Below are 21,642 nucleotides of genomic sequence, written 5' to 3' on the forward strand. Positions count from 1 at the left end.
ACTGCTAATGTTTAGTGAACATACAGGGTCGCACACAATAGCGAACGGACTTAATATTGTCTGTGCGCCTTGATCTACTTAAGAAGTAGATTTTAATTTATTCTCCTATTTAAATTATCTATGCGGTCGTGCGCGTTATGAAATAACGATTAAACGTACGATTGAAGGTGGACGGTTTGGCAGGCCCAAATAGCCCGGCCCACTTCTTTTAATTCCGCTAGATAATGAGGTTGTATAAATAGATAGAGAATCGTTCTCTGTCTAGGGTTTTTCGATAAAGTATCGAAAATCAAAAGGCGTTCAAGAAAAGGAACTTCAAGATCTTTCGCTAGCACGTGGATCGTTGGAGAATTCCGTTCGTGTGTGTGGATACCGGTAGAGGCGCAACACTTGGGGCGCTCATCCAGACACAATCAGTTGCTGATTTATCTTCAATCTGCAAAAGGTACGTATCGAAATTCCTTTTCGATTTCAATATACACATGGATCCTGTTTAGGGTTCTATATTCCGCTGCGTTGTTTTCGTTGATGAACCCAACAGTATAGCCGTTAACTGTCAACATTGTCATTCGATGTGGCCTCTTGAGATGATGACATGTTATCAGAGATATATTGGATGGGTTAGCTCGTCTAGACCAACTCGCTCTCCTTTGTCATCACCCAAATACCTAAACGGACATGACATAAACTTTCTTAGGTAAGCGAGTAATGTTAACAATTGTCCTTAACTTTTGCTGAGAAAACAAGTCATATTAGCAAAAACGCAACACCTGACAATCTATCTAATGAAGGCCCTTGCAGTGAGCCAAATTGAAAAGTCGAGATACTCAATTCAGCAAAACAAATTAGCTACTTTGATTGTTATACGGACTAAAACTCAGGTACTCGTGGTGTTGTTACCCCAAAGATTAGAGTGGAATAAATACCCCCATCTCAAAGAGCTTACGTTTAGGTACTAGAAAGGTCCGACACCTTGATATAGACTCTTCATAACTTGGGTTTATTATAAAGGTTTACATAAGATACATGACCGGTGTTAAATATATGTTACACAAGCAGTCGTGAAGTGGAAACTCTCACGTTTCTAGAACGAATACAATTGCCAAGTAGAGGACGATAAAGCTGCCGATCAATTTTAAAAATCACCGTGATTAATCATCTGACAAGTCCCTAAGGAGATAATTGGTAAACACATTAAAAATAATAAAAATCCACATCATTAGTTAATTACGCGCCACGTTTAATAAAACCCTACAATCTCCCAAACGCGATAACTCCACCACCCGAAGTCCAACAAGAATTCATATGTAATTGTCTCTTTTGGGGTCACTGGAAGGGCTCTAGAGCAAGGCAACTCGTGTAACGTCAACAAAACAAGATTAATAAATTATTAATTAGCAAGTTGATTACATGATTAATCTGGGGGCTTTAGCATCGTTACACATGTTAGCAGTCGGTATTTCCTTGTATAAAGAATTTCGGAACGTCTACAGGACAAAGGGAAGAAAGCTTTACATGCTGTTCCTTTTGGTCTCTCCCACGCTCGGTCAACGCTTTTTCTGAGGTTGAGAGATCTGTACAGATTCGAACTGCCAATCGAAATTATATACCCGTGAATGATCGGTTAATCGGTTAATCTCATTATTAAACCCTAAGACGGTCGGAATCAGACGCTTGAGACCTCGCAGTTTATAAATTATGAACAATTTATTACATATTTTATATCATGATTCCTTTGATTTTGTTTTTGGTTGTGCACGGTTTTGAGAAGTTAATTTGTCGCCAGTTGTTTCGACTTGCATGACACGATGGGACTAAAAAACGTGGTGACATAAGACTTGTATTGCTGAGATATATGATCCTCTTTCATTAATTTTTATGTGTCGAATAAAATATAAAGTAGCTAACCCGATTTCCATCACCGTATCTAATTTTGATTTTAGTTGGGAAAAAAAATCATCTATATGAATTATGGATCAACACCTATCTTCTTCATTTTTAATGGATCGACACAAATGTTAGATTCAGATCAATGTACATGTGCTAGCATGCTCTTCGTGACGAGGATTTCGGATATTGGACAATGCTTTATTCATTACGAGAATCTAATGATTTCAAGGCATGATGAAAAAGAATAGTAGGATTGTCCTTGAAGTTATATGCTAAACCTACTCTAGAAACTTGACACTCTTTTGACTCACTAGCCTACGCTACGGCTTAGCCACAAACCTCACGTCTATGGCAGACGTCTTACTTGTCCAATTTTCATTAAGAACACCACGCACACTTACGGTGGTGCCCCCGCTTTTTCAAGGCAAGAAGGGGTAGAGAAAATGCCCCGAGCCAGGCGTTACGGCGCTGAAGTAATCTACGCCATACTTCTTTCCTATATTCATAGGGATAACGTGGCATTATTCAGTAACTTATGTATAATTTTGACCCGTACGCGAAAGAAAAGGGCGAGGGGCACGTGTTTTGGATTGACTTTTACCATTTCACTCTATGTTTCATCAAAAAACCGTGACTCACGCACTTTTTATTTTTTTAATTTGAGACTCCCGAAAGCTTCGTCATGGATAAACATCGACACGTAGATTAACACATAGACAATATTTCGAATTTCGATGGGAGCATTTTTTGCTTTCACTTAATTCCAAACGAAACTTCAACAAGGAATGGGCAAACGCACAATGACTGTGTCAAGACTCATCGTGATGTGACCAAGAGCCCGAGACAACGCAATGACAAGCAAGAACGAACTAAAAGATCGCGACCGACCCCTAAGGCAGGAAGAGAACAAAGACATACGTTATCGACAGAGTTTTTAGGGCTCGTTGTCCATCGATTTCACAGCAGAGATGCGATTAAAGTCAACCATGAACAGACGTAGGATCAAATGCTGTCGTGTTCATCCCCCATTTGAAAACAACATATATGTGTTTCCTTTCAGCTCTTTCTCGGCCGACCCAAGTCGAATGAAACTCCGTCCGAGGTTAGGTTTAGGTTTAGGTATAGGTACGACTTTATGACTAATCTCGTGGACTGCCCGAGATTAAAAAGCGAAATACACGTGGATTATACACATCGATATACATCATCGATGATCGGCACCGACGATATACAATTGCTTGTGGGAGTTGTTCTGCTCTATGAACTTACGTGCGCTTTATGATTTGGACAAGAAACGGGGGGAAAGGAGATTTGAGAGCCAAAGAGAGGTACGGGTTTAGGAAATGAAGAGATCGCTAATTATGTCTTTACTATCTTTTTTTTGGTCGGTGTCTTTACTAATTATTTAGGCCACGTTTTGCGCGAAAATACCAAGTGAAAAGGTTATCGAATCGGGCAAGCATAATGCGGCCTAAAGTTTCGAATTTGAAATCGACTAATATAGACATATGTTAGAGAATTTAGAAGAGAAAAGTTTAAATGCCATTTGCTTTTGTCGCAAATTAGGTTGTATTTTCGTTTTTTGAGTGTGTGGATTTTGGTGTCTTTATACTCCTGATGACATTTTAATTCTATCCGAATGGGTAAGTTAAAAATCGAGACTATTTTACTTATCCATTATTTAAATATTAATTTAATGACTAAATAAAAAAAATTGATACTATCTTTCTTTCTCTTTCTTTGATGAAAAAAGGATGACAAAAGTAAGAGAAAGTACATGAACAATAAAAAGATACGTTACTCATTCCAAAATATATGTATAATATTCAAGTATTAGGAAAAATAATAAGCCATATTTAAAGTAGCTATAACTTATTAATCTTATTCTTGTTTAAATTAAGTTACTTCTTTGTTCATTTCAATAGTTTGATGTCCTAAATTGTAAAATTAATTTATATGATCTACCAATTAATTTATTATTTTAATAGCGGATGTCTTTATTTTTGCCATTCTACTCTATTTTCATTTGAGTGGATGTCTTCATCTTATGAAGTTTTCCCATCCCAAAAACTGAACTGATTATACAAAAATAGATATAAAAAAATGAAGAATCCTCTTTGACTAATTATTAACTCAAAATCTATAATACAATTTAGCTTATAAATTGATTTAAATTACATTTTTCCAATCTAATAGAGTTTACATGTATAAAAGAAGAACATATAGTAAAATTATAATACAATTCAATTTATTGTTTGATACGTATAATTTGCCTAATTTGACTGTACCTTTCTCCATTGCGTGACTTTTGGAATAATTATGTGATTCGATGAAAATCTACATGGACGGTTCCTGTTAGTTTCGCACAATATTAGAAATATAGTCTCTGTTGATGTGATGAATTGACACGGAAAAACTCCAAAAATTTAATTGGAAAACACTGAACTATTATTATCGATAAAACCAAGGGTCTCCTTGAATTTCATGGTTATTTGTCACTATGTCATTACTGTGTTGAAATTTAAACGTGGATAAGTACAGTTTTCATTTGCTAGACTTTAGGAAATGCAACGAAAATGTTAAAAATTTTATGACATCTCTTCCTTGTGACTCAAGACCTATTTACCTTTCCATTCACGTAAGTAACTTGAAGATCCTTTCCTCCTCCTCCTTCTTCTTCTTTTGTCTTCGTGTTCATAAAGCATCTTGCTTTATATACAATACCATGTGAAAATGGCAAGTAAAAAGTCAAAACTGAACAACCCATCAACGTATATATTGGAAAAGAAATGGTATTTGTACCAGTACCCAGAAATAACGCTAATCATGGTCCAGATATATTTTGATTTTGACATGCACCGCGACAACTATTAACTAGTGCAATCGTATGTCAATGCATGCGGGCGCTCTTTTCTCGAGAGCATTTTCGCTTGCATCGTGATATTAACGAGTCGATAACATCGAATCAAAGATTGCGTTAATCACACCGTCATTTCTATTAGTCATATAAACGACTGTAAGTAGGATTTCCTGAAGCTAGCACCAAACGACGTTTATAATGAATTCGACACAAAGCAAATGCGTATGCTAAAATCCAGAGAAAACCTGAAATGCAGGATTAGAAAACCGATCGACGGATACGCAGCCGACCAAATACATTCAAGACCCCATAACTCAACTGATCTGATATACTTGTTTTAGGGTTTGACTATGATCAGCATGGCAATAAATAATGATCAATGGCAGTGACATGGTGAGGAGTTATGCGTCCATCATTTTCTACTGCTGAATACTGAATAGAAGTCAAATGAAGCGATGGCGACGTCGAACTGATATTATTTTCCAGAAGTAGAGAACTAAGACCCACCTTGGTGAATTGCACATAATGATAAATAACGTTGTTAATGTTTGTTTTATGTGTCTGAGTCATTTGGACGTTTGAGATTCCATTTATGCAATGAAATCGAGCTTTGATTTAATGAGCCTGCAAAGCCATGGCAAAGTCCCTCTCTAAAAACAGAACCGTTTGCTCATACTCCAAGCAAAGCTCTAGATCTCTGCTGTCATAGCTCCTCTCTTCATCTTCCTTCTCAGTCTCTATATACTCTCTTTTGTCCAACTTCCACAAGCAAAAGCCCCATTTTTTTTTTGGCTTTTTATGAACTTTTTATTGTCGTTTCTGTTTCGAAACGAAGATCAGCACACTATATAATCCCAAGAAGAAGAAGAAGAAGAAGATATCTTCAAACAGTGAGTTTTGTCTGCTCCTTTTGATCGACCAATTTATGCATTAGTTTTAGTTCCATGTTCTTGCTTTTATATTTGCCTAATCCTTCTCTGCAATTCTTTCTTTTTTGGTGAATATATCTGGAAATGGGAGAATTAAATGGTCACTGAGAAATTTGGAAGCTTTTTGAGTCACCAACTTGCACGGAATAATTCACTTGTGATCATTTTTAAAGAAATGCATGATCTTTAATATACCCACATTTAAATTTGAACTTCTGGATGTGTTTTTCTGAAGTTTTAGTTAAGTTACCAAAAATCATTTGAAGATGGTTATACTCATGAATCATTCACTATCTGCCATCTGGTGGGTTTTCTGTTTGTGCGTAGGCCATTCCAAGTTGCATTGAAGACCCTATTTAGTTGCGACAATGAGCAACTCCTTTCTTCCATCTTTACAATCTGAGCTTTTCAACATTGGTAAACAAGAATTCTTTGACTCATATTACTGTAGTTGATCTATATGCATCACCAAGCTTGCTCCTTTATTTGATTGCGACCAATGAAGGATCATGACTTTGTGGCCAGTTCAGTTGAATTTTTCGTGTTGATTAGTTTCTTCCTGATATAAATTGTTTGAAATGCTCGTTTGTTGATCTTCAGGAAACGAGTTTCGGATGCCGAATTTGGAAGTTTCTACCCTGGTGGACAACAAAATGTATTTGTCTTCTTTTTGTCTTTTACCTGAAAAAAAGAAGAAGAGGAAAACTGGCAATATACTTACATTTTTTTTCCTTGTGATATGCTTTTGATGACAGGAACATGCACAGCAATGGTGGATTCTATTTGCAGTCCAAAGCATTCAATGATGACTACTGGTTAAGAGGTGAAGATAATATGGCTATTCCTGCTCAGCCCCTTCATGATCTTCAAGCAGGTTTGATGTGTTTTTTTTTGTGATAAACTTTATAGTCTTTCTCTAAGATTAAGGAGAAATCAAGTGATATAATATCGAGCTACACACGCCTCAAAATTCATCTTTTCTTTCTAGGACTGCATCGTGCATCTAAGAAGGGATTAATGAATTTTTACCTTCTGAATTTGACAGGTTATGAGTACATCACATCAAGCTATGATACTACAATCTATGAGCAGCCAAGAAAGAAGCTTTTGGTTCCACAAACTCCAAGTGTATGCTATTTATCTCTTAGATTATTTCGATTTAAGAAAAAATTAGTTGTCAATTATAGCTCAGGATTTCCGAAGGTTAATGTAGTATAAGTTGATTTTGGCATCGAATGTGTGTTCGAGACAGAGCGGTTCAGTGTTTTGACTTGTGATCTGTCTCCAGGATTTGCAGGCCAATCACAGTGCAAGGAAGCATCAATTAGAGGGAAAAGGGTTTGTACCCGAAGAGGGCTTTAGCGTATCGCTGCTCAAAAGCATGCCTTTGAACGAGTGGAATAAGAACAAGAGGAAAAGAACCTTGTCTGATGAAGAACCTCATGAAGTCAAAAATGGCTCGGTTAAGGCTCAACGATGCAGGGTATTTTCTTTTCCTTTTAGTATAGTTCACCAGAGAAATATCGATTGTCAACTTAACTATTGTTTCTCGGACATCAAGTGATTTATCAGTTAAATTTGCAGATGCAAGTTCCCGTAAAGAGAAGTCAAAAGATAGGTGACAAAATTACGGCTCTACAAAAGCTGGTATCTCCATATGGCAAGGTCAGTTTGCATCTCATTGAGAATTTTAGTAACTTCTAAAAGATGCGCAATATATCTGAATATTAGCTCCTCAATGTTCATTGCTTTCTTCCATGTTAACGAAAACATTTCAGACTGACACTGCTTCAGTACTCCAAGAAGCTTCCCTATACATCAAGCTCCTTCAAGAACAAATTCAGGTAATGGATGATCTTCATCTACCTTGTCCAATCGATAAATGATCCAAAGACTCAAAAATCAGATAATGGAAAAGAGACCGACCCTTTTCATCTTGTTTTGATCCCTATTTATCTAGTCCTGTTTCAGAATGCATGCCGATGAACTTCAAGTGAAAATTGAATTTACCCAAAAAAGTCACTGACGATACTTCCTCATTTCTGCTGTGTTGCCTACAGAATCTTTTCCAGATGCTAAGCAACTCATATAGTAGCATCAGAGCACTCCAACCACAGGTACTCAATCACTAGCATTCACTAACTTTTCTCTAATATATTATAGAGCTTAATCTCATATGCTAGTTTCACAAATGTTATGTCTGTACAACATTTTTTCCAGTTTCAACAAGGAAAGTTATTTAAAAAAACTTTGGAGCACTCAAGAGATTTTTTCTAAAACTCTCTTTAATCTGATTATGTCATGCTTTTCTCGCAGCCGTGCCTTGGTGTAGAATTGAACGGGGAAAGGAAACTTGATTTACGAAGCAGAGGACTCTGTTTGGTTCCGGTATCATCAATTCAGAAAATGTCGAGAGAGATCCGTGCTGAAGCTCACAGTCATACAATTTATTAAGGAAGTTGGCGAAATTGTTATTACGAGACTTGTCATACAAACTTATTTAAGAGCCGATTAAAGTATCACCCGCAGGAGAAACAGTTCAGAGTGAAAAATAGAACAGGTTTTTGATTGGTCAAAGAACCTTTATTTACTCTAGAGAGGATGAGAACTAGTTGAAGAGGGTCTCTAGGTGCCTTCATAACTCATTGAGGCTTACAGATATTTATGAGGGTAGATTGATGCATCTTTATTTGGTGATTGATTAAGCTTTCTTGTTTGCTCTCTCTCTCACACGCGCGCGCACACAAATTTCAAGAGAAGAAACCATAACATTTGAATCTCGGATCAACACCTGAATACATCTTATGTCGAAATCGGGTCACAAACAGCAAAGAGACGGCTTTTAGATTTAGCATCCCAAACGTCCCACATGAGATGAACCTACAGATAAAGCTATATCATTCTTCGTCATGGGGAACACATCTCTTGTCACCGACCACGATCCAGAGTCGTCCTTCTTCCTATCTGCCCGCCGCGAGTATTCTCGCGTATTTCTCTCAGAGGGCACGGCATCTTCTGGTGACGGACTTCAGAACTAATAACCAGTGGCTCTGAATGAGGCAACATCCACTTCAAGCTCTCCATCAATGCAGGACCAGTATCTACTTCAGGAACGTTATTCAAGAGGTGAAGTCTCAAATGCTGGAATTGCACAGCAGGGGAAGCATTTCGCCTTGAATTCCTTTGGGAAGAACGAATGCTTATATAAAAAGAACGAAAACGGAAAAAGACCATGTAAGCAAATTGCAGGATTTAATCCCTTGATATTGAAAGGCGACAAATCTTGATATTGGAGTGTGCAACCAACACTTCATGTATGCTCATGTATTCTATTCAATATTTTGTGACAGTGTGTAAGTCAGAATCACCTCAATAAATCATGAGATTCACCTGCAAAAACATTTTTGGACTTGCGTGTGGAGATATGGATTTGGCAAACACAATCTCTGAGATTCAACATCAGAAGTTTCCAAGGGTATTTTTAAACCATACCAGATATCAAACCAGATTTTTGAATGTTAGGTGATTGAACCCTTAGCCGTGCCATCGGATGCAGTATTACAATGAAACTATATGGGAAAAAGATGATTTTCGGGTCGGACAATGCGGTTGCATCAATCGGTTTCCCATAAGGTGGTTAATATTCTATGTTACACAAGATACAGAATCTATCAGAAAGAATGCTAGCAAGTACAGGTATTAGAAATTAGTAGGGCCCCTATTTTGCTTATGTTGTACGAGCTGCGGAGCACCACAAGAGTGATCCTTCAATTTGCATGTTGTGTGCATCATTGCGAAATAGCATGTAAACAGAACTTGAGATTTAGGTTTAGATAATTCGCCCTCGATCGGACCAACTGAACTTGACTTATCTCGTAGCTATAGAGGTTCTATGTACACAATTTGGTTTGCTTCTAATTACTTTTTATGTTCATTTACGGCCTGTTTGGTAACCGGCCAAACAGTGCCTGATTCTATTCTTTTGTTCCTGGAAACAAAAAAAGAATAGAAATCCGTTTGGTAAATTTTTTGTTCCCGGGTACAAATTTGCTCTCAAAATCAATTTTGGAATAGAATCAAGAATTAAAAAAAAAATCATTCTTGATTTTGGGAACAATAATCGGAAATAGAAAAGAATTTTTTTGTTTCTTCTTCTTTCTTGGCCTGTGACCGATGTGCTAGCAACAGGCCACTGGCCAGGGTTGGTGAGGGCGTCGCGGCCCTCGCCCAAGCCGCGAGCCACCCTTGCCTAGGCCGCAAGCGGCAAGGGCCTCCCTCGCCTGATCTGGCGAGGGCGACCCTCGCCCAAGCCGCAAGGGTTCAGCCCTCACCTGTGGCCAGCGAGGGCCACGATGCCCTCGCCGGCGCCACCGACCCAGCCATGGGCTAAGGAAGGAGAAGAAGAAAAAAAGCAAAAAAAAAAGAAAGAAATATTAAAAAATTCAAAATATTATTAATAAAAAGAAATTTTAGGCAGTTACCAAACGCCTTCAAATGCTTAGAAATTATTTCCAGAAACGGAACAAAAAAAAAAATCATTTCTGAGCAGAAATTATTTCCTAAAACAGAATGATTACCAAACGCACCCTTATACTTCATTTTCTTTGTACTTTTATGTTTCATTTTTAAGACTTAGAACAACAGGTAAGAGGTTAATGTTAAGCTTCTGATTGGTTGATTATGCGAGCTATCCGCATCATGCATATATTTGGTAATTCCCACAATCTTCAGGAGCATGCAAGAGGCTCTTTTTAGTATTCAATTGTAAGGAACGCCACTGATAAAAAAGAGACCAAAACAAATGCTCGAAGCGCATAGCTAAGACTAACCGTACTTCTTGGATTCGATTGAAGCAAAACATAACTCACAATTGTCACGGCACATACCAACCCATTCAATCAACCACATTCGTGTATCGTGACTTACGTTTCTTTTAACCGACCTCGCTTATTACTAAAATGATCCAGCCTTCCGAATATTAGATCAAGACAATATCGTTAGCCGTGGCCCGTAGATTAGTCTAAGAGTGATTTTAGAACTATAAGACACTACCTGATAATTGCGGTTGAAGCGATAACATGGTAGTTCAACACCAAATGTGTCTTTGTTCCGACTACCCCTTAAAAGCAATAGGTTGATCTGTCTGAAGAGAATCCTTTCTACGATCTATGACGCTTCCCATCACTCACACAATAACGGCCCATAAACAAAAACTGCAGGGTGTCCGATAGATCAAATACAAATGCGGAAAGACACATAATTTGCATTTCCAGTAATTTCACAACTGCAAAGATGCAAAATCTCAATAGAAGAAACCATCACATTGATTACTGTACTAGTGAGGGAACAAAAAAAAGGTCTTTAACACCATCTATAAGAACGAATGGGATACCTTTTCAACTTGCGTGAATAAGCCTATGGGCGGGGGTCACAAAAATAAAACTAAACCCAAAGTTGCAAATGTTCTATCCTAAGCTAACTTCTTCGACAAAAACTTCAAATATGTAGTAACTGTGAGATATTGTAATGGCTACTTACATTTATCTAGTCCTGTGCATGTCCTCTATATATTCAGTGTGCTTCCTATGTCCTATGTTAGCATCCACCATGCAGCTGCGTGAACATGTCTTGAAGCTTGTTCCAAGGCTTGCCAATCCACCAGTCAACACAAATTGGAGCGTGGCCTTCGACAGGAACCAAAGTTGCTACAATTCAAGCACATCCAAGTTCACCAACCGGCTACCTTATAATGGTTGAGAGAAACTCCAAATCGGCTTCAATGCCCTGTTGTTCAGCTGCTCTGAGGACAGAGCTTGCATCCTTTCCACTCTTTGTTGAAATATGAAAGGAATTCCACAGTTTAACGGAGAATGGATATACAGATAAAGCTCTCTCATAGAACCCATCTAAAACGGGGTCAATACCTGCAATATTTTCCAATAGACCAGCTGCTTCTGCCCATGCATACTCCGGTGCTACTGGAACAGCACGAGAAATTGTGCTTACCAAGACAGAACTCGCCCAGAACAAGAGACTGGCAGAGGTAACAGCTGAGGACTTATAGTCTCTTTTAATTAGCTTACAGACCGAAATAGCCAGTGGGTAATTTGACGGTGAAATTTCCAACATGGCTTCGACAAAGTCCACTAGATGATCAGGCTTATCAAACTCTTGAGGCAAAAGAGAGGGGCCGCACCATGCCTCAAGGACAAGGTTCACAAGTGAAAAATTAGAGGAAACAGGACATAAGATATTCTTCATCAGCTGCTGAACCCTGGTTCTTTTGATATCTCCTATGAACTTTCTGGGCAATGTCTCAGTGATGGGAAAAGCTCGAGGATCATTTAAGTAAACACTCATGTAATCGAGTATCCCATTAATTTGAGCACCCTCCTTCGCTACTGTCTCATCCATTAGCAGAAACTTGGCATGCTCTCTTACACAAAGCTTGTAGTTCTCAGGAGTTGCAACATGTAGCGCCTTGTCAATTGCAACGCGAGCCTCTGCAAGTTGCTTCTGCAACAACTTATGCAGAGAAAGATTGAGGAATCCAAAAATCTCATCCAGCTGACCATAACTAGATGCTGCAGCATGCCTATCTGCTTGAGAAGCAATCCTCGAAAAGGAACATGAATGATCTTGATCCATCCCGGCCACACCTTCATCATGGGGACATCTGACTTGCCAAGCAGAGAGAAACCAACGATCCATGATGTCTTTTGCATGGTCACGTCTTCCATTCTGCAAAGCATATTCAGCAAACTGATTCCAGATGCAATGCAAGCCTGGAGCTTCTCTCGGCCACTTACTAAGTGCATTCTCGAAACCTGAAAAACTAAAATCCTCAAAATCACACTCCCCTGCCCGTGCAGAAAGGAGTAGTAGTTCTAAGCTGGTTGGATACATTGTCTCAAATCTCTCCAACAAATACCTATTGCAGTTTAAGCCATTAAGTACCACTGTACATCTAAAATGGTTCACAGCGAAATGCTGAGCTAATCTGATGTTGGCGTCATCTGCAAGTGATGCCTCAGTGATGTCACAACGTATTGCAAAATCCACAAGGTCAAAAGCTCTCTGCCGGTCATCCTCTCTCAGATGAGCAGAGGGCCAATCAATTAAGAGGAGCTCTTTCTCACATTCAAACTGTTGTACTATAGCATCAGGAAGTTTCCTGTAAATAACTAAGTACACACAACAAATCCAGAAGATGCATTTGTCAGCAATTGTTAAGCGTGAGAGGATATTAGAAAGCAACAAAGTAAACCGTTCATCAGAGTTTTCTGCACTCGGCAGGGTTTCGCAGATCATCTCTATGGCCTTGTCCACCCTTCCACACAAGCAAAAGCAGTTCACCGTCTGCAGGAATAAATCCAAGATGCACATACTGGCATGACCATTAGAAGCAGATGAATGGTGACAAAGCGCCAGTAAAGCATCCTCATATGCATGAAGTCGATCCTCAAGCTTGCTACGACTATTGATGTACATCAGCCAGAGTTCGTAAGATCCTTGGTTATGCTTGACCTGAAAGAAAACAGATGAGTATGTCTCTAGGAAATATCATCACATTTGCTCCTGATACTGAGGAGGATTAGTAAAGTGGCGTAACTGTGCAAGAATGACACAGTGGATGATAAAAAGGTGGGGGAGGAAAACGGTGAGAAGATAGACAATCATAGTAGATAATAACTATTTAAGCCCATTAGTCCGCAAAAGTATACTTCCCTCTCTAATCCTTCCACCAGAGGAAAAGAGAACAGTTTTCACACAAGAACATTAGCATGACAGTTGAAGTTCCTGAAATTATAGTACTCCCAGTCTCATAAGTGGGAGGTAGAAAATGGATGGATGACCCGTGGTGAGTGTATGTACATAAGTTCCGAACAAGAGACTTAGCAAAACTTAAAGGCGGAAAGGTGAGAAGTTAAGATCCATAGTAACTTCAAACTTTAGACGGAAATATATTCTGATGCATGCACAGTTCAATGTAAACACTCTCAAGAGAAAAGAAAATGTCGGAATGTTAAGTGTGTTGCTGGTACCAACTCATTGTCAGGAGCAAGTGGTTCATAATATGCACGGACATGTCCACGGTTAATTCTTGATACCTAAAAAGGCTGTATTCAGATTAGATAATGCTGTCTCATCATAAATTAATCAGGAAATGCCAAACATACCGCGATGTAATACATGTCATCCTTTCCGGTTGTCTTCATCTCGCTATAATAAATGAAAAGATACACAGTCCAAAGAACCACAGAAGTTGGATCAGCCTCGAGTGCACGTGACAACATAGTGAGAGCCTGGGAAATGCCAACCATTAAAGACGAGAAAGAGAAATTATTTCAGCCTCAATAACAATTCCTATTAAGAATGTATAGAATCTGGCACAATCTAGCTCCTCTTTTGAACTTGATTTAGCTGTCCAGAAGAGAAAGGGTGAAAAAAAGGGAGGCTAGCAATAAGAAGTTGCCGATACTCCGCACTGAAGAAGCAGAAGTACCTTTTTCTTTCTCTCTAATATATTACCATCCTGATTCAAAAGAAGAAGAGCTATCTCCAGGGGTTGACCATCAATTGAAGCTTGGTTTATTTGATTCTAAGAACATATCATAAAGAGAGGAAAGAAAACAAAAATGAGTAAACGCAAGCTAAGATAATCATATGGAAAATGAAACAAACAAGAAACTCAATATTCCATGAAGGTGGGTCCATCGCATATATACAAGGTCAAATAAGATTGAAACAGACAAAAAAATTAACAAGTGACAGAATAATGGGAAAAAAAGAAATAAATCGAACAAATTGAAGCACTTAAAAACCAGGTGCACTGACAGATCATATCCAACTATCCAACCTCACCCCTTAAAAAATGGTACCCTACAAACAAGCAAAACTTATAACTGCTACAACAAAATTGCCTACAGTAAGGTAACTCCATGAATCTTGAAAAAGAATGAGCTTCATTGCACTTATTAGTTGATCAATCAAAACCACCCAATAACACCTCCACTGTCAGTATTTGGAAACTAAGTTGTTAAAAACCACAAAACAGGAAAAGTCATAGCATCAGGCGAAATTGTAAGTCAATCAAATAAAAGAACACATAAGACAAACCAAGCCGCCATTTCTATTCCGGAAGAATGACGATTGTCTGCTCTGACATCCACTGATTTCGATACGGCCATCACTATTTTGCAGAACTGAATCATCCATATGTCGTACTTGTTTAGGGAGACTTGATATAGCTAAGGAGATACTAAAACATTTTTGCCAGCATTGACCGATATGTTGAGTAACAACTGCTTCATATGAACGTGAATCAGCCTTCAGAATATCTAATCCAACTACATAAGTTGGAGAACAACACTTTGAAAAACTGGTCGGAACAGCCCAGCTTTTTGCACTTGATGTTGATTCAATGTGGCAATCTGCAATTTTCGAGAAGTTTTAGAATATCTGCAACTTTTGCATCAGCAAAAAAAAGCAAGCTGTTGATAAAATATTTCCAAGAACATCGTGAAGAGTACCATGTCATTACCATTAGTATCACTGTATAGGTTCTGATGCATTTTTCCATCTGAACAGTCCTTAATATGTTGCCAAGGACATTCGTCATTGTTGCACTTTCCTCGAAGCTCATACATGCAAAGTGGCATAAGTGGATCCACAGCAACATTGCAGGAATAGCAGGCAGTGTCTTCTAAAAGTAGATCCCCACGAGTCTCACTGGATAAGCTTGTTGATGAATAAATTGAAACTCCCTCATCATTGCGCACATCATACAAGTGCCTTTTCTGCTGAGATCTGCTTAATTTGAATGAGGATATGTCTTTCACATGACAAAATGCACTCCTTATGATAGAAGCCGAATTGTCCAGAGACATTCTGCTTTCACCTTCTTGCACGACCTCATGTGGGTGTCCCTCTAGCTCGTTAGTGCCTGCATTATGGGACAACATATCAAATGAAAGAAACAGAAATTTTTAATCATTACTACACATCCATGTGTGAATTTATACTTATAAACATGTAAACTAACAAAGGGTAAAGCTCATAAACCCATAAATTACTGCTGTCTCCTTGTCTCCAAGAGAAGTAGACCATAGATCAATAAAAACAACCAAACTATGCCGAGAAAAAGATTGGATCATGGACTCCATAGTATTCTTATTTCTACATATCACAAAGATACAGCATCCAGATGCTTCAACCAAATTCTAGCATTGAGAGCCAGTCCTGGACAAAGACACAAAATTATCTCAACTTCTAGTTCATATAAATAGTGGTAGAGATAATCATGCAGAATGGCCCAAAATAAAAATTATGAAGCAAGCACACGAATAATTCTACATAAGCACTCAAGTATTCTGCTTAAAAAAGAAATAAAAGTTGAAATATTTCTTGCCAAGGACTCTCACCTTCAAAATCTGCATGCTTAACTCTCTCTGCATCAGAGAATGGTGCACTCCAGTTACTCACGTGGGTTTTCTCACTTCCAGCATCACTCTCAGATTCTTGTTCAATGGCAGCCTCCATGCTACACAAATCTTTCCGATGCTGTGAACTTTTGGTCCCCAACCGTGCAACTAGTTTCGATCTTAAAGTTGCTTCACGAAGTAGAAAATCACGAGTGCTATCATCGGAGATCTTTGTACTAAACTCATTGGTCATGCTCTCATGCCTTTCCCCAGCTTTTTGGGCCTCTCTCGGGGAATCTTGTTTGGATTGAACAAAATCATGGCCAAGTGGAAGATCCACATCTTCTTCATCGACTGACCTATTTTCGCCAATTAAGGGAGAAAATTCCTCATTAGCAACTCTCCTGCCCTTGTGAGACAATGGCTCTGATGTGATAGCATCTGGCTCACTGCATTGCTCTGAGCCATTCACAAGAAGATGAGAGGAATCGCCGGGAACACCATCCAGGCATCCGATATTAGATGCGTATCCTGGTTGAATAGATTGATCATATTCTTCCTGCATAATATGGCTGGATGAGGGCAGTGAATTCACATTCTGAATCAGATTATCTGAGGATTTCACCTGAACTCCCAAATGCTTGTTATGCAAGGAGGACCAAAATAAGCTTGTATCATCCATAATAAAAGATCGCAATTGTGATGAATACAATTCTCTTTGATGATAGAGGTGAGCACACTTGGCATTAGCCTCAATCAAAGCCCTTTGGGCTTTACGATAAGCTTTAAGAGCATTTCTTTCTTCAATCTCGCATCTCCGCCTCTGCTCTTGAGCTTCCTCGAGTTTCTTGTCTAAAGATTCCTCTATCTCAATGAGGGACTGCATTTCCTTGATGCCAGGCTCTGGCCCATTTGCATTATCCAAATCACTCAACATGCTCATATTCTTCAGAGACCCCTAAAGCAAAATTAAGAAGATTAAAGAATAATGGAAACAAAAAAATCAGTCATTTATTCAGCTGCATACATGCCTCAACTGGTGATCTACAATCCCACAATCTACCTCTACTGAGTTTTTTAAGGACACTTCAACTGCATGATCCCCAGTCAAAACTTCATCGTCTTTGCTGCTTCTCTCTAATTCAGTTTCCCTTCTAATTTGACTTGGGTCAGAACCCACTACATTTCTTCCATTACTTATCATTAGATGGTTTGTCTCCATTCCAGTCTGCAGAGCCAATTATAAAAAAAATTAGAGATAAGGTGATACTGGTTCATTATATAGGGTAATATAGTATAAGAAGTTGATTATCAAAGACTGCGCCAAAAAAATTCAGGAAAAATATATAACTAAGCAGCAAACCGTGCAATTTATCAAGAATAACAACATTTCCTTTTAGAGAGTGGAGCCTCCTTAAACACAGGAAAATTTCTAATTTCGTTCTAGTAACTTCAACAATTTTCTAATCAGGTCTCTTTACTTTCAATTTTCTAAAGTCCTACTTATTCAAAATGTCTAATCAAGTCCCTCTGATACAATGTCCAACGAAATCTAGATAACAGGGCAGTCAAAAGATGCCAGATTGTAACGTGAATTAGATATTGCTTAAATAAATACCCACTGTGAATAGTGAATTGAACGGAGCATAAAAAAACAAATTAACAGAATTAATCCATTCGCTATCTACGGTCCACAGTAGTTGTCCACATAGGCAATATTTGATTCACGTTACACTCTTGCTTCCTTTGACGGCTGCGTCAATTGGATTTGGTTAGAATTTGTGTCCAAGGGACTTGATTAGACATGCATAAGTCGAGGACTTGATTAGAAAAATTGAAAGTAAGGGACCTGAACAGAAAAGTAGTGAAAGTAAAAAGACAAAAAGTACAATTTTTCTTACAGTAGAGTATCAATAATGCATTCCAAACATTTTGATTGAAGATTTCCATAAGCAAGAGATCTTCAAAAGAAATTTAAAGACGGCATTTCCCCATGACTGAAAAAAAACATAGAAACATTCAAATTAAAATTGCAATCGGCATTACGAGGGGACAAAGATGAAAAGGGCAGAACAGTAATGTGATATTTCAAGGACCTACTAGGCGTTGACTGGCTCTGAGTTCTGAACTTAAGCAGAATCAAAAACTTACACCCATATTCTTTGTGAATGTATTCTGAGTCATCCTAGTTAGAGGCGGATTTTGTTTTGAAAGAGAACACGCGTTTACCACTCTGCCTGTCCTCTCAGGATGATCAGCAACAGTAATACCTGGATGACAACCGAAGTAATTCAAGGGTCAGTAGATCTCATATAAGGATCTTGTACATTTTAAAAACAAACAACCTTTACCACACCGTGTAGGTTAGCTGAGGCCATCGGCACCCTTTCACTATCTTGTATTTCACATCTAGTGACACTCGGTTCAGTCATATTCGTGGAATTTGCTTTTGGACCATGGTCAACCTTGTCCATCTTGCTGGTTTCCAACAACAGATCCTTTGGAGGTGGGCACAATTTAGCACCAGTTGTCGCTTGCTCGACACATCGCTGGGCATAAGAAGATACACCAGCCTTCAACCTTTTACGAGGGGGCTCTTTTGTATCTAATTGTGGGAAGTCTACAGAACGTGGGAGGTCTGCAGAGGTCGTGACGCTTATACCACCTGAATTCCTGTTTAGGTTAAGACTATAACTATTTTTAAAAGAACCTAAAACCGGATGCCTATTTTGATGAGCTAACTTAAGCTTCAGCTCTGTTTCCCGTAAAGCAATCTGCTGCCGCAAGTCCTGAAGTTCAAGATTTCTTGAGCCTATGACATAATCAGATCCATGCTCCTGGCATTCTGATTTTTGGTTGAGCATACTCAAACTCCTACCTGCACTTCCTTGCCCAATTGAAGGTGCAGAACCAATCCCGTTGTTTGCTCCCTGGTTCTTCGTCTTTGGATGTATAAATGTACGACTGGAAGGCAATCTTTTGGACATCATTTGTTTTACGTCTCGAGTAGGGTATCCCAACTTCTTCGATGTTTTCCGTGCCAGAATAGGTGGCTTCTGATTTCCATTCATCCTAACTGCTTTCGGTTTATCTTCCGACCTCTTATCCTGTCTGCTCTCATCGGAATCACTGCTGCTCTCATCATCAGAGAAGCTTATAACAAGATTGCTATTGGGCCCCAAGGAACCACCAGTTCCAGATCTACCAGACCTATGTCCAGCTTGATTCATTCCAAGACTCTTCTCATGTTTGGTTTGTATAGATGGTCTGGTTGGAAACTCAATTGAGATTGCAGGAGGACCAGCGGCATCAACTTTCACTGTTACATAATTAATGGTCAATAGAAAAACCTCATGAAAGAAAAAAAAAGATCAAGTAAAGGTTCAGACAAAACACGAGAGTCAGAAGAGCAGAAGTGTTAAGCATCTCCAGGAAATGTGCAAGTACACACTTATTTTGAAAGACATTGATACCAGACAGCAACCCTGAGATATTCTATTCTAAATAAAACAAGGAGGACAAAGAAAAATAAGAAGCCTTCTTGATTTTAAGGCAATGTAAGTCTATTTAAACAGACACATTCAAGTTATGCTGCTGATTCAAAGAACCTGTAAGTTTATGGATTTGATGAGCAGAGGTTTTAAGTTGCTGCACCAGGTCCAATGCATTTATCAGCCAATAACAATTGCATTTCTCCAAAAAAAATTTAAGCTCAATTAATTGGTGGACAATTCAAAGATCATAGTACTCACTATTCATTTGTATTCATATTCCCTTATTAATATCCAAGTCAAACTTGGAGCCAAAAAAATCCCATACATCATACTTCAACCAGCAAATGAGTCATTGTACAACAAAACATCCCTCCATCACATATAACAACACTTACCACGGTTGCCTTGAGCAATTTCACTTGCAGAGAGAGCCTGATGGCTCCTAGCAGAAAGAAGAGCTCCAGTATCCAACTGTGCGGCAGTAGAATCGGCAGGTTCCTGAGCAGCATGCGTAACGGATCTCAAAAAAACTGCTAAAAAGAACAAGAGGCGGATATTCTCAAGAAGAGAAACTGCGGATAAAAGCAAGGTTCTTAGTCATCAGTCAGCTTTTCAATCCAAAAGAGACATCAGTTATCTTTTCTCTTTAAAAGATAAAAGAGGCTCCCATACATTGGCAAGTGACCTTAGAGATCATTTATAGGCTTGAGACCACGTGGATCATGTGACGGTCAATTTCGGGTACGTGCCATAGTTTGTGCATACCAAAGTTTGAGGCCCTTTTTTTTTCTCTGGAAATCATCCTGATTCAAGCAAGTTTCCTAGGGTTGATTGCTTAGCCATTGTGCTACGTGGCTTTACACATGGGAGACTTCTAGAAAGACTCTTGTAACTCTTCCCACACTCACAAAGCCAAGACGATGAGCGAGAGCTCCCCCATTTCGATTTGACTACATCCTGCGACTTTGCCATCCACCGAAAACCCAGCAATGTTTTCACCTTCAATTCCCTTTTACTAAATTTCTTTTCGAGGAACTTTGCCTCACAGTATGCGTATCTTCGCAATGGCTAAGTTACAAAACACAAACCCTAAGGCAGAGGCCTACGTAAGCGCACTACAAACCACGGATTACACGATCAATTCACCAGTTGGAGGGGAACGAGGCGTGAGCAGGACGATCCATTCTCATCAAGCTACCTATATACCAAACGACAATCGCAAAACATACTCCGGATCAGCCGTAACCGCGGCTCGCGATCCTCTGAACACCACGAAGCACTGAAAACCGCGTCCAGTGCAGAACCTCTAACCGCGTAACAACAGACAGAATCGAAGCACTCGAGCGAATGCGAAATGCAAGCAGAGGACACGAAGATCGGACGAGGTTTGAGGAGGAGGAAGAAGAAGATGAATACGTCGTCGTCGTCGTCGCCGCCGGATGAGGAGACCTCGCCTTCTTCTCTGGCTTTGGGAGGTTTGGGGTTGAGCTGGGAGGTCGGTGCAGCAATCGGAGGAGCTGATTGCGCCGGCGTCGTCGTCGTCGTCGTGGAGCTCGGTTCCGCCATTCTCTCTCTCTCTCTCTCTCTCGCTCACTCCTGCGAAAAGGAAATGAAATGACGAGAGAAGTCGCGGAATCCAAGAACAAAAGAAGCCGGAGATGATCCCGAGTCCAATTTCCAAAAATGACCTCGGCTTGGCCCTTGTTTTACGGTGCGCATGCAAGAAGCTGATATAAGCAAATTCAGTAGAATTTATGAAATTGTACCGCGTCCTTTCCACGTGTGTGAAGTGTGATTATTTAATTAATCGAATTGAATTTGACCAAAAAAAGTTAAATGAATTTAATGGGTTTTGTTATTAAAATCTATTTGGATTGAAGTATTACTTGTCTCTCGACCCAAAAAAAAAGTACTGCTTTGTTAAATGAGAGAGTAGTGTTCCGACCAAAAAAATGAGAGAATAGTGAATAGTTTTAAGGCTTATTTGTTTAGTGTGAGTATTTTTTCTACTTTCACGACAGAATTTAAAACATCAGATAAACTTC

At 39.1% G+C, this 21,642-nt stretch overlaps 2 protein-coding genes across 3 annotated transcripts; one reads left to right on the forward strand and one right to left on the reverse strand.

Moving 5' to 3' along the window:
* Positions 1–5,383: 5,383 nt before the first annotated feature.
* LOC130137454 (uncharacterized) lies at positions 5,384–8,213 on the forward strand. Its single transcript, XM_056308775.1, has 10 exons — positions 5,384–5,640; positions 6,007–6,096; positions 6,280–6,334; positions 6,435–6,553; positions 6,725–6,807; positions 6,968–7,162; positions 7,264–7,344; positions 7,458–7,523; positions 7,740–7,796; positions 7,996–8,213. The coding sequence occupies exons 2-10, from the start codon at positions 6,048–6,050 to the stop codon at positions 8,131–8,133; spliced, it is 843 nt and encodes a 280-aa protein (XP_056164750.1). The 5' UTR covers positions 5,384–5,640; positions 6,007–6,047; the 3' UTR covers positions 8,134–8,213.
* Positions 8,214–10,922: 2,709 nt separating this feature from the next.
* LOC115673039 (uncharacterized) lies at positions 10,923–21,201 on the reverse strand. 2 transcript variants are annotated; one of them, XM_056305277.1, is made up of 12 exons: positions 21,014–21,201; positions 19,993–20,095; positions 18,460–19,422; positions 18,255–18,373; positions 17,167–17,331; positions 16,729–17,061; positions 16,104–16,662; positions 15,224–15,625; positions 14,800–15,113; positions 14,186–14,281; positions 13,860–13,985; positions 10,923–13,206 (listed from the first exon to the last, which is right to left on the reverse strand). In XM_056305277.1, the coding sequence occupies exons 1-12, from the start codon at positions 21,161–21,163 to the stop codon at positions 11,419–11,421; spliced, it is 5,118 nt and encodes a 1,705-aa protein (XP_056161252.1). In that variant the 5' UTR covers positions 21,164–21,201; the 3' UTR covers positions 10,923–11,418. The 2 variants fall into 2 exon arrangements, with proteins under 2 accessions (XP_056161252.1, XP_056161251.1); XM_056305276.1 differs by having other exon boundaries at positions 16,104–17,061.
* Between the last annotated feature and the right edge of the window lie 441 nt (positions 21,202–21,642).

The sequence above is a fragment of the Syzygium oleosum genome, unplaced genomic scaffold (genome assembly GCF_021117445.2).
Source record: "Syzygium oleosum isolate NSW1041296 unplaced genomic scaffold, Sole_v2.1 Sole_v2.02, whole genome shotgun sequence".
In the NCBI taxonomy this organism is placed as follows: Eukaryota; Viridiplantae; Streptophyta; class Magnoliopsida; order Myrtales; family Myrtaceae; genus Syzygium; species Syzygium oleosum.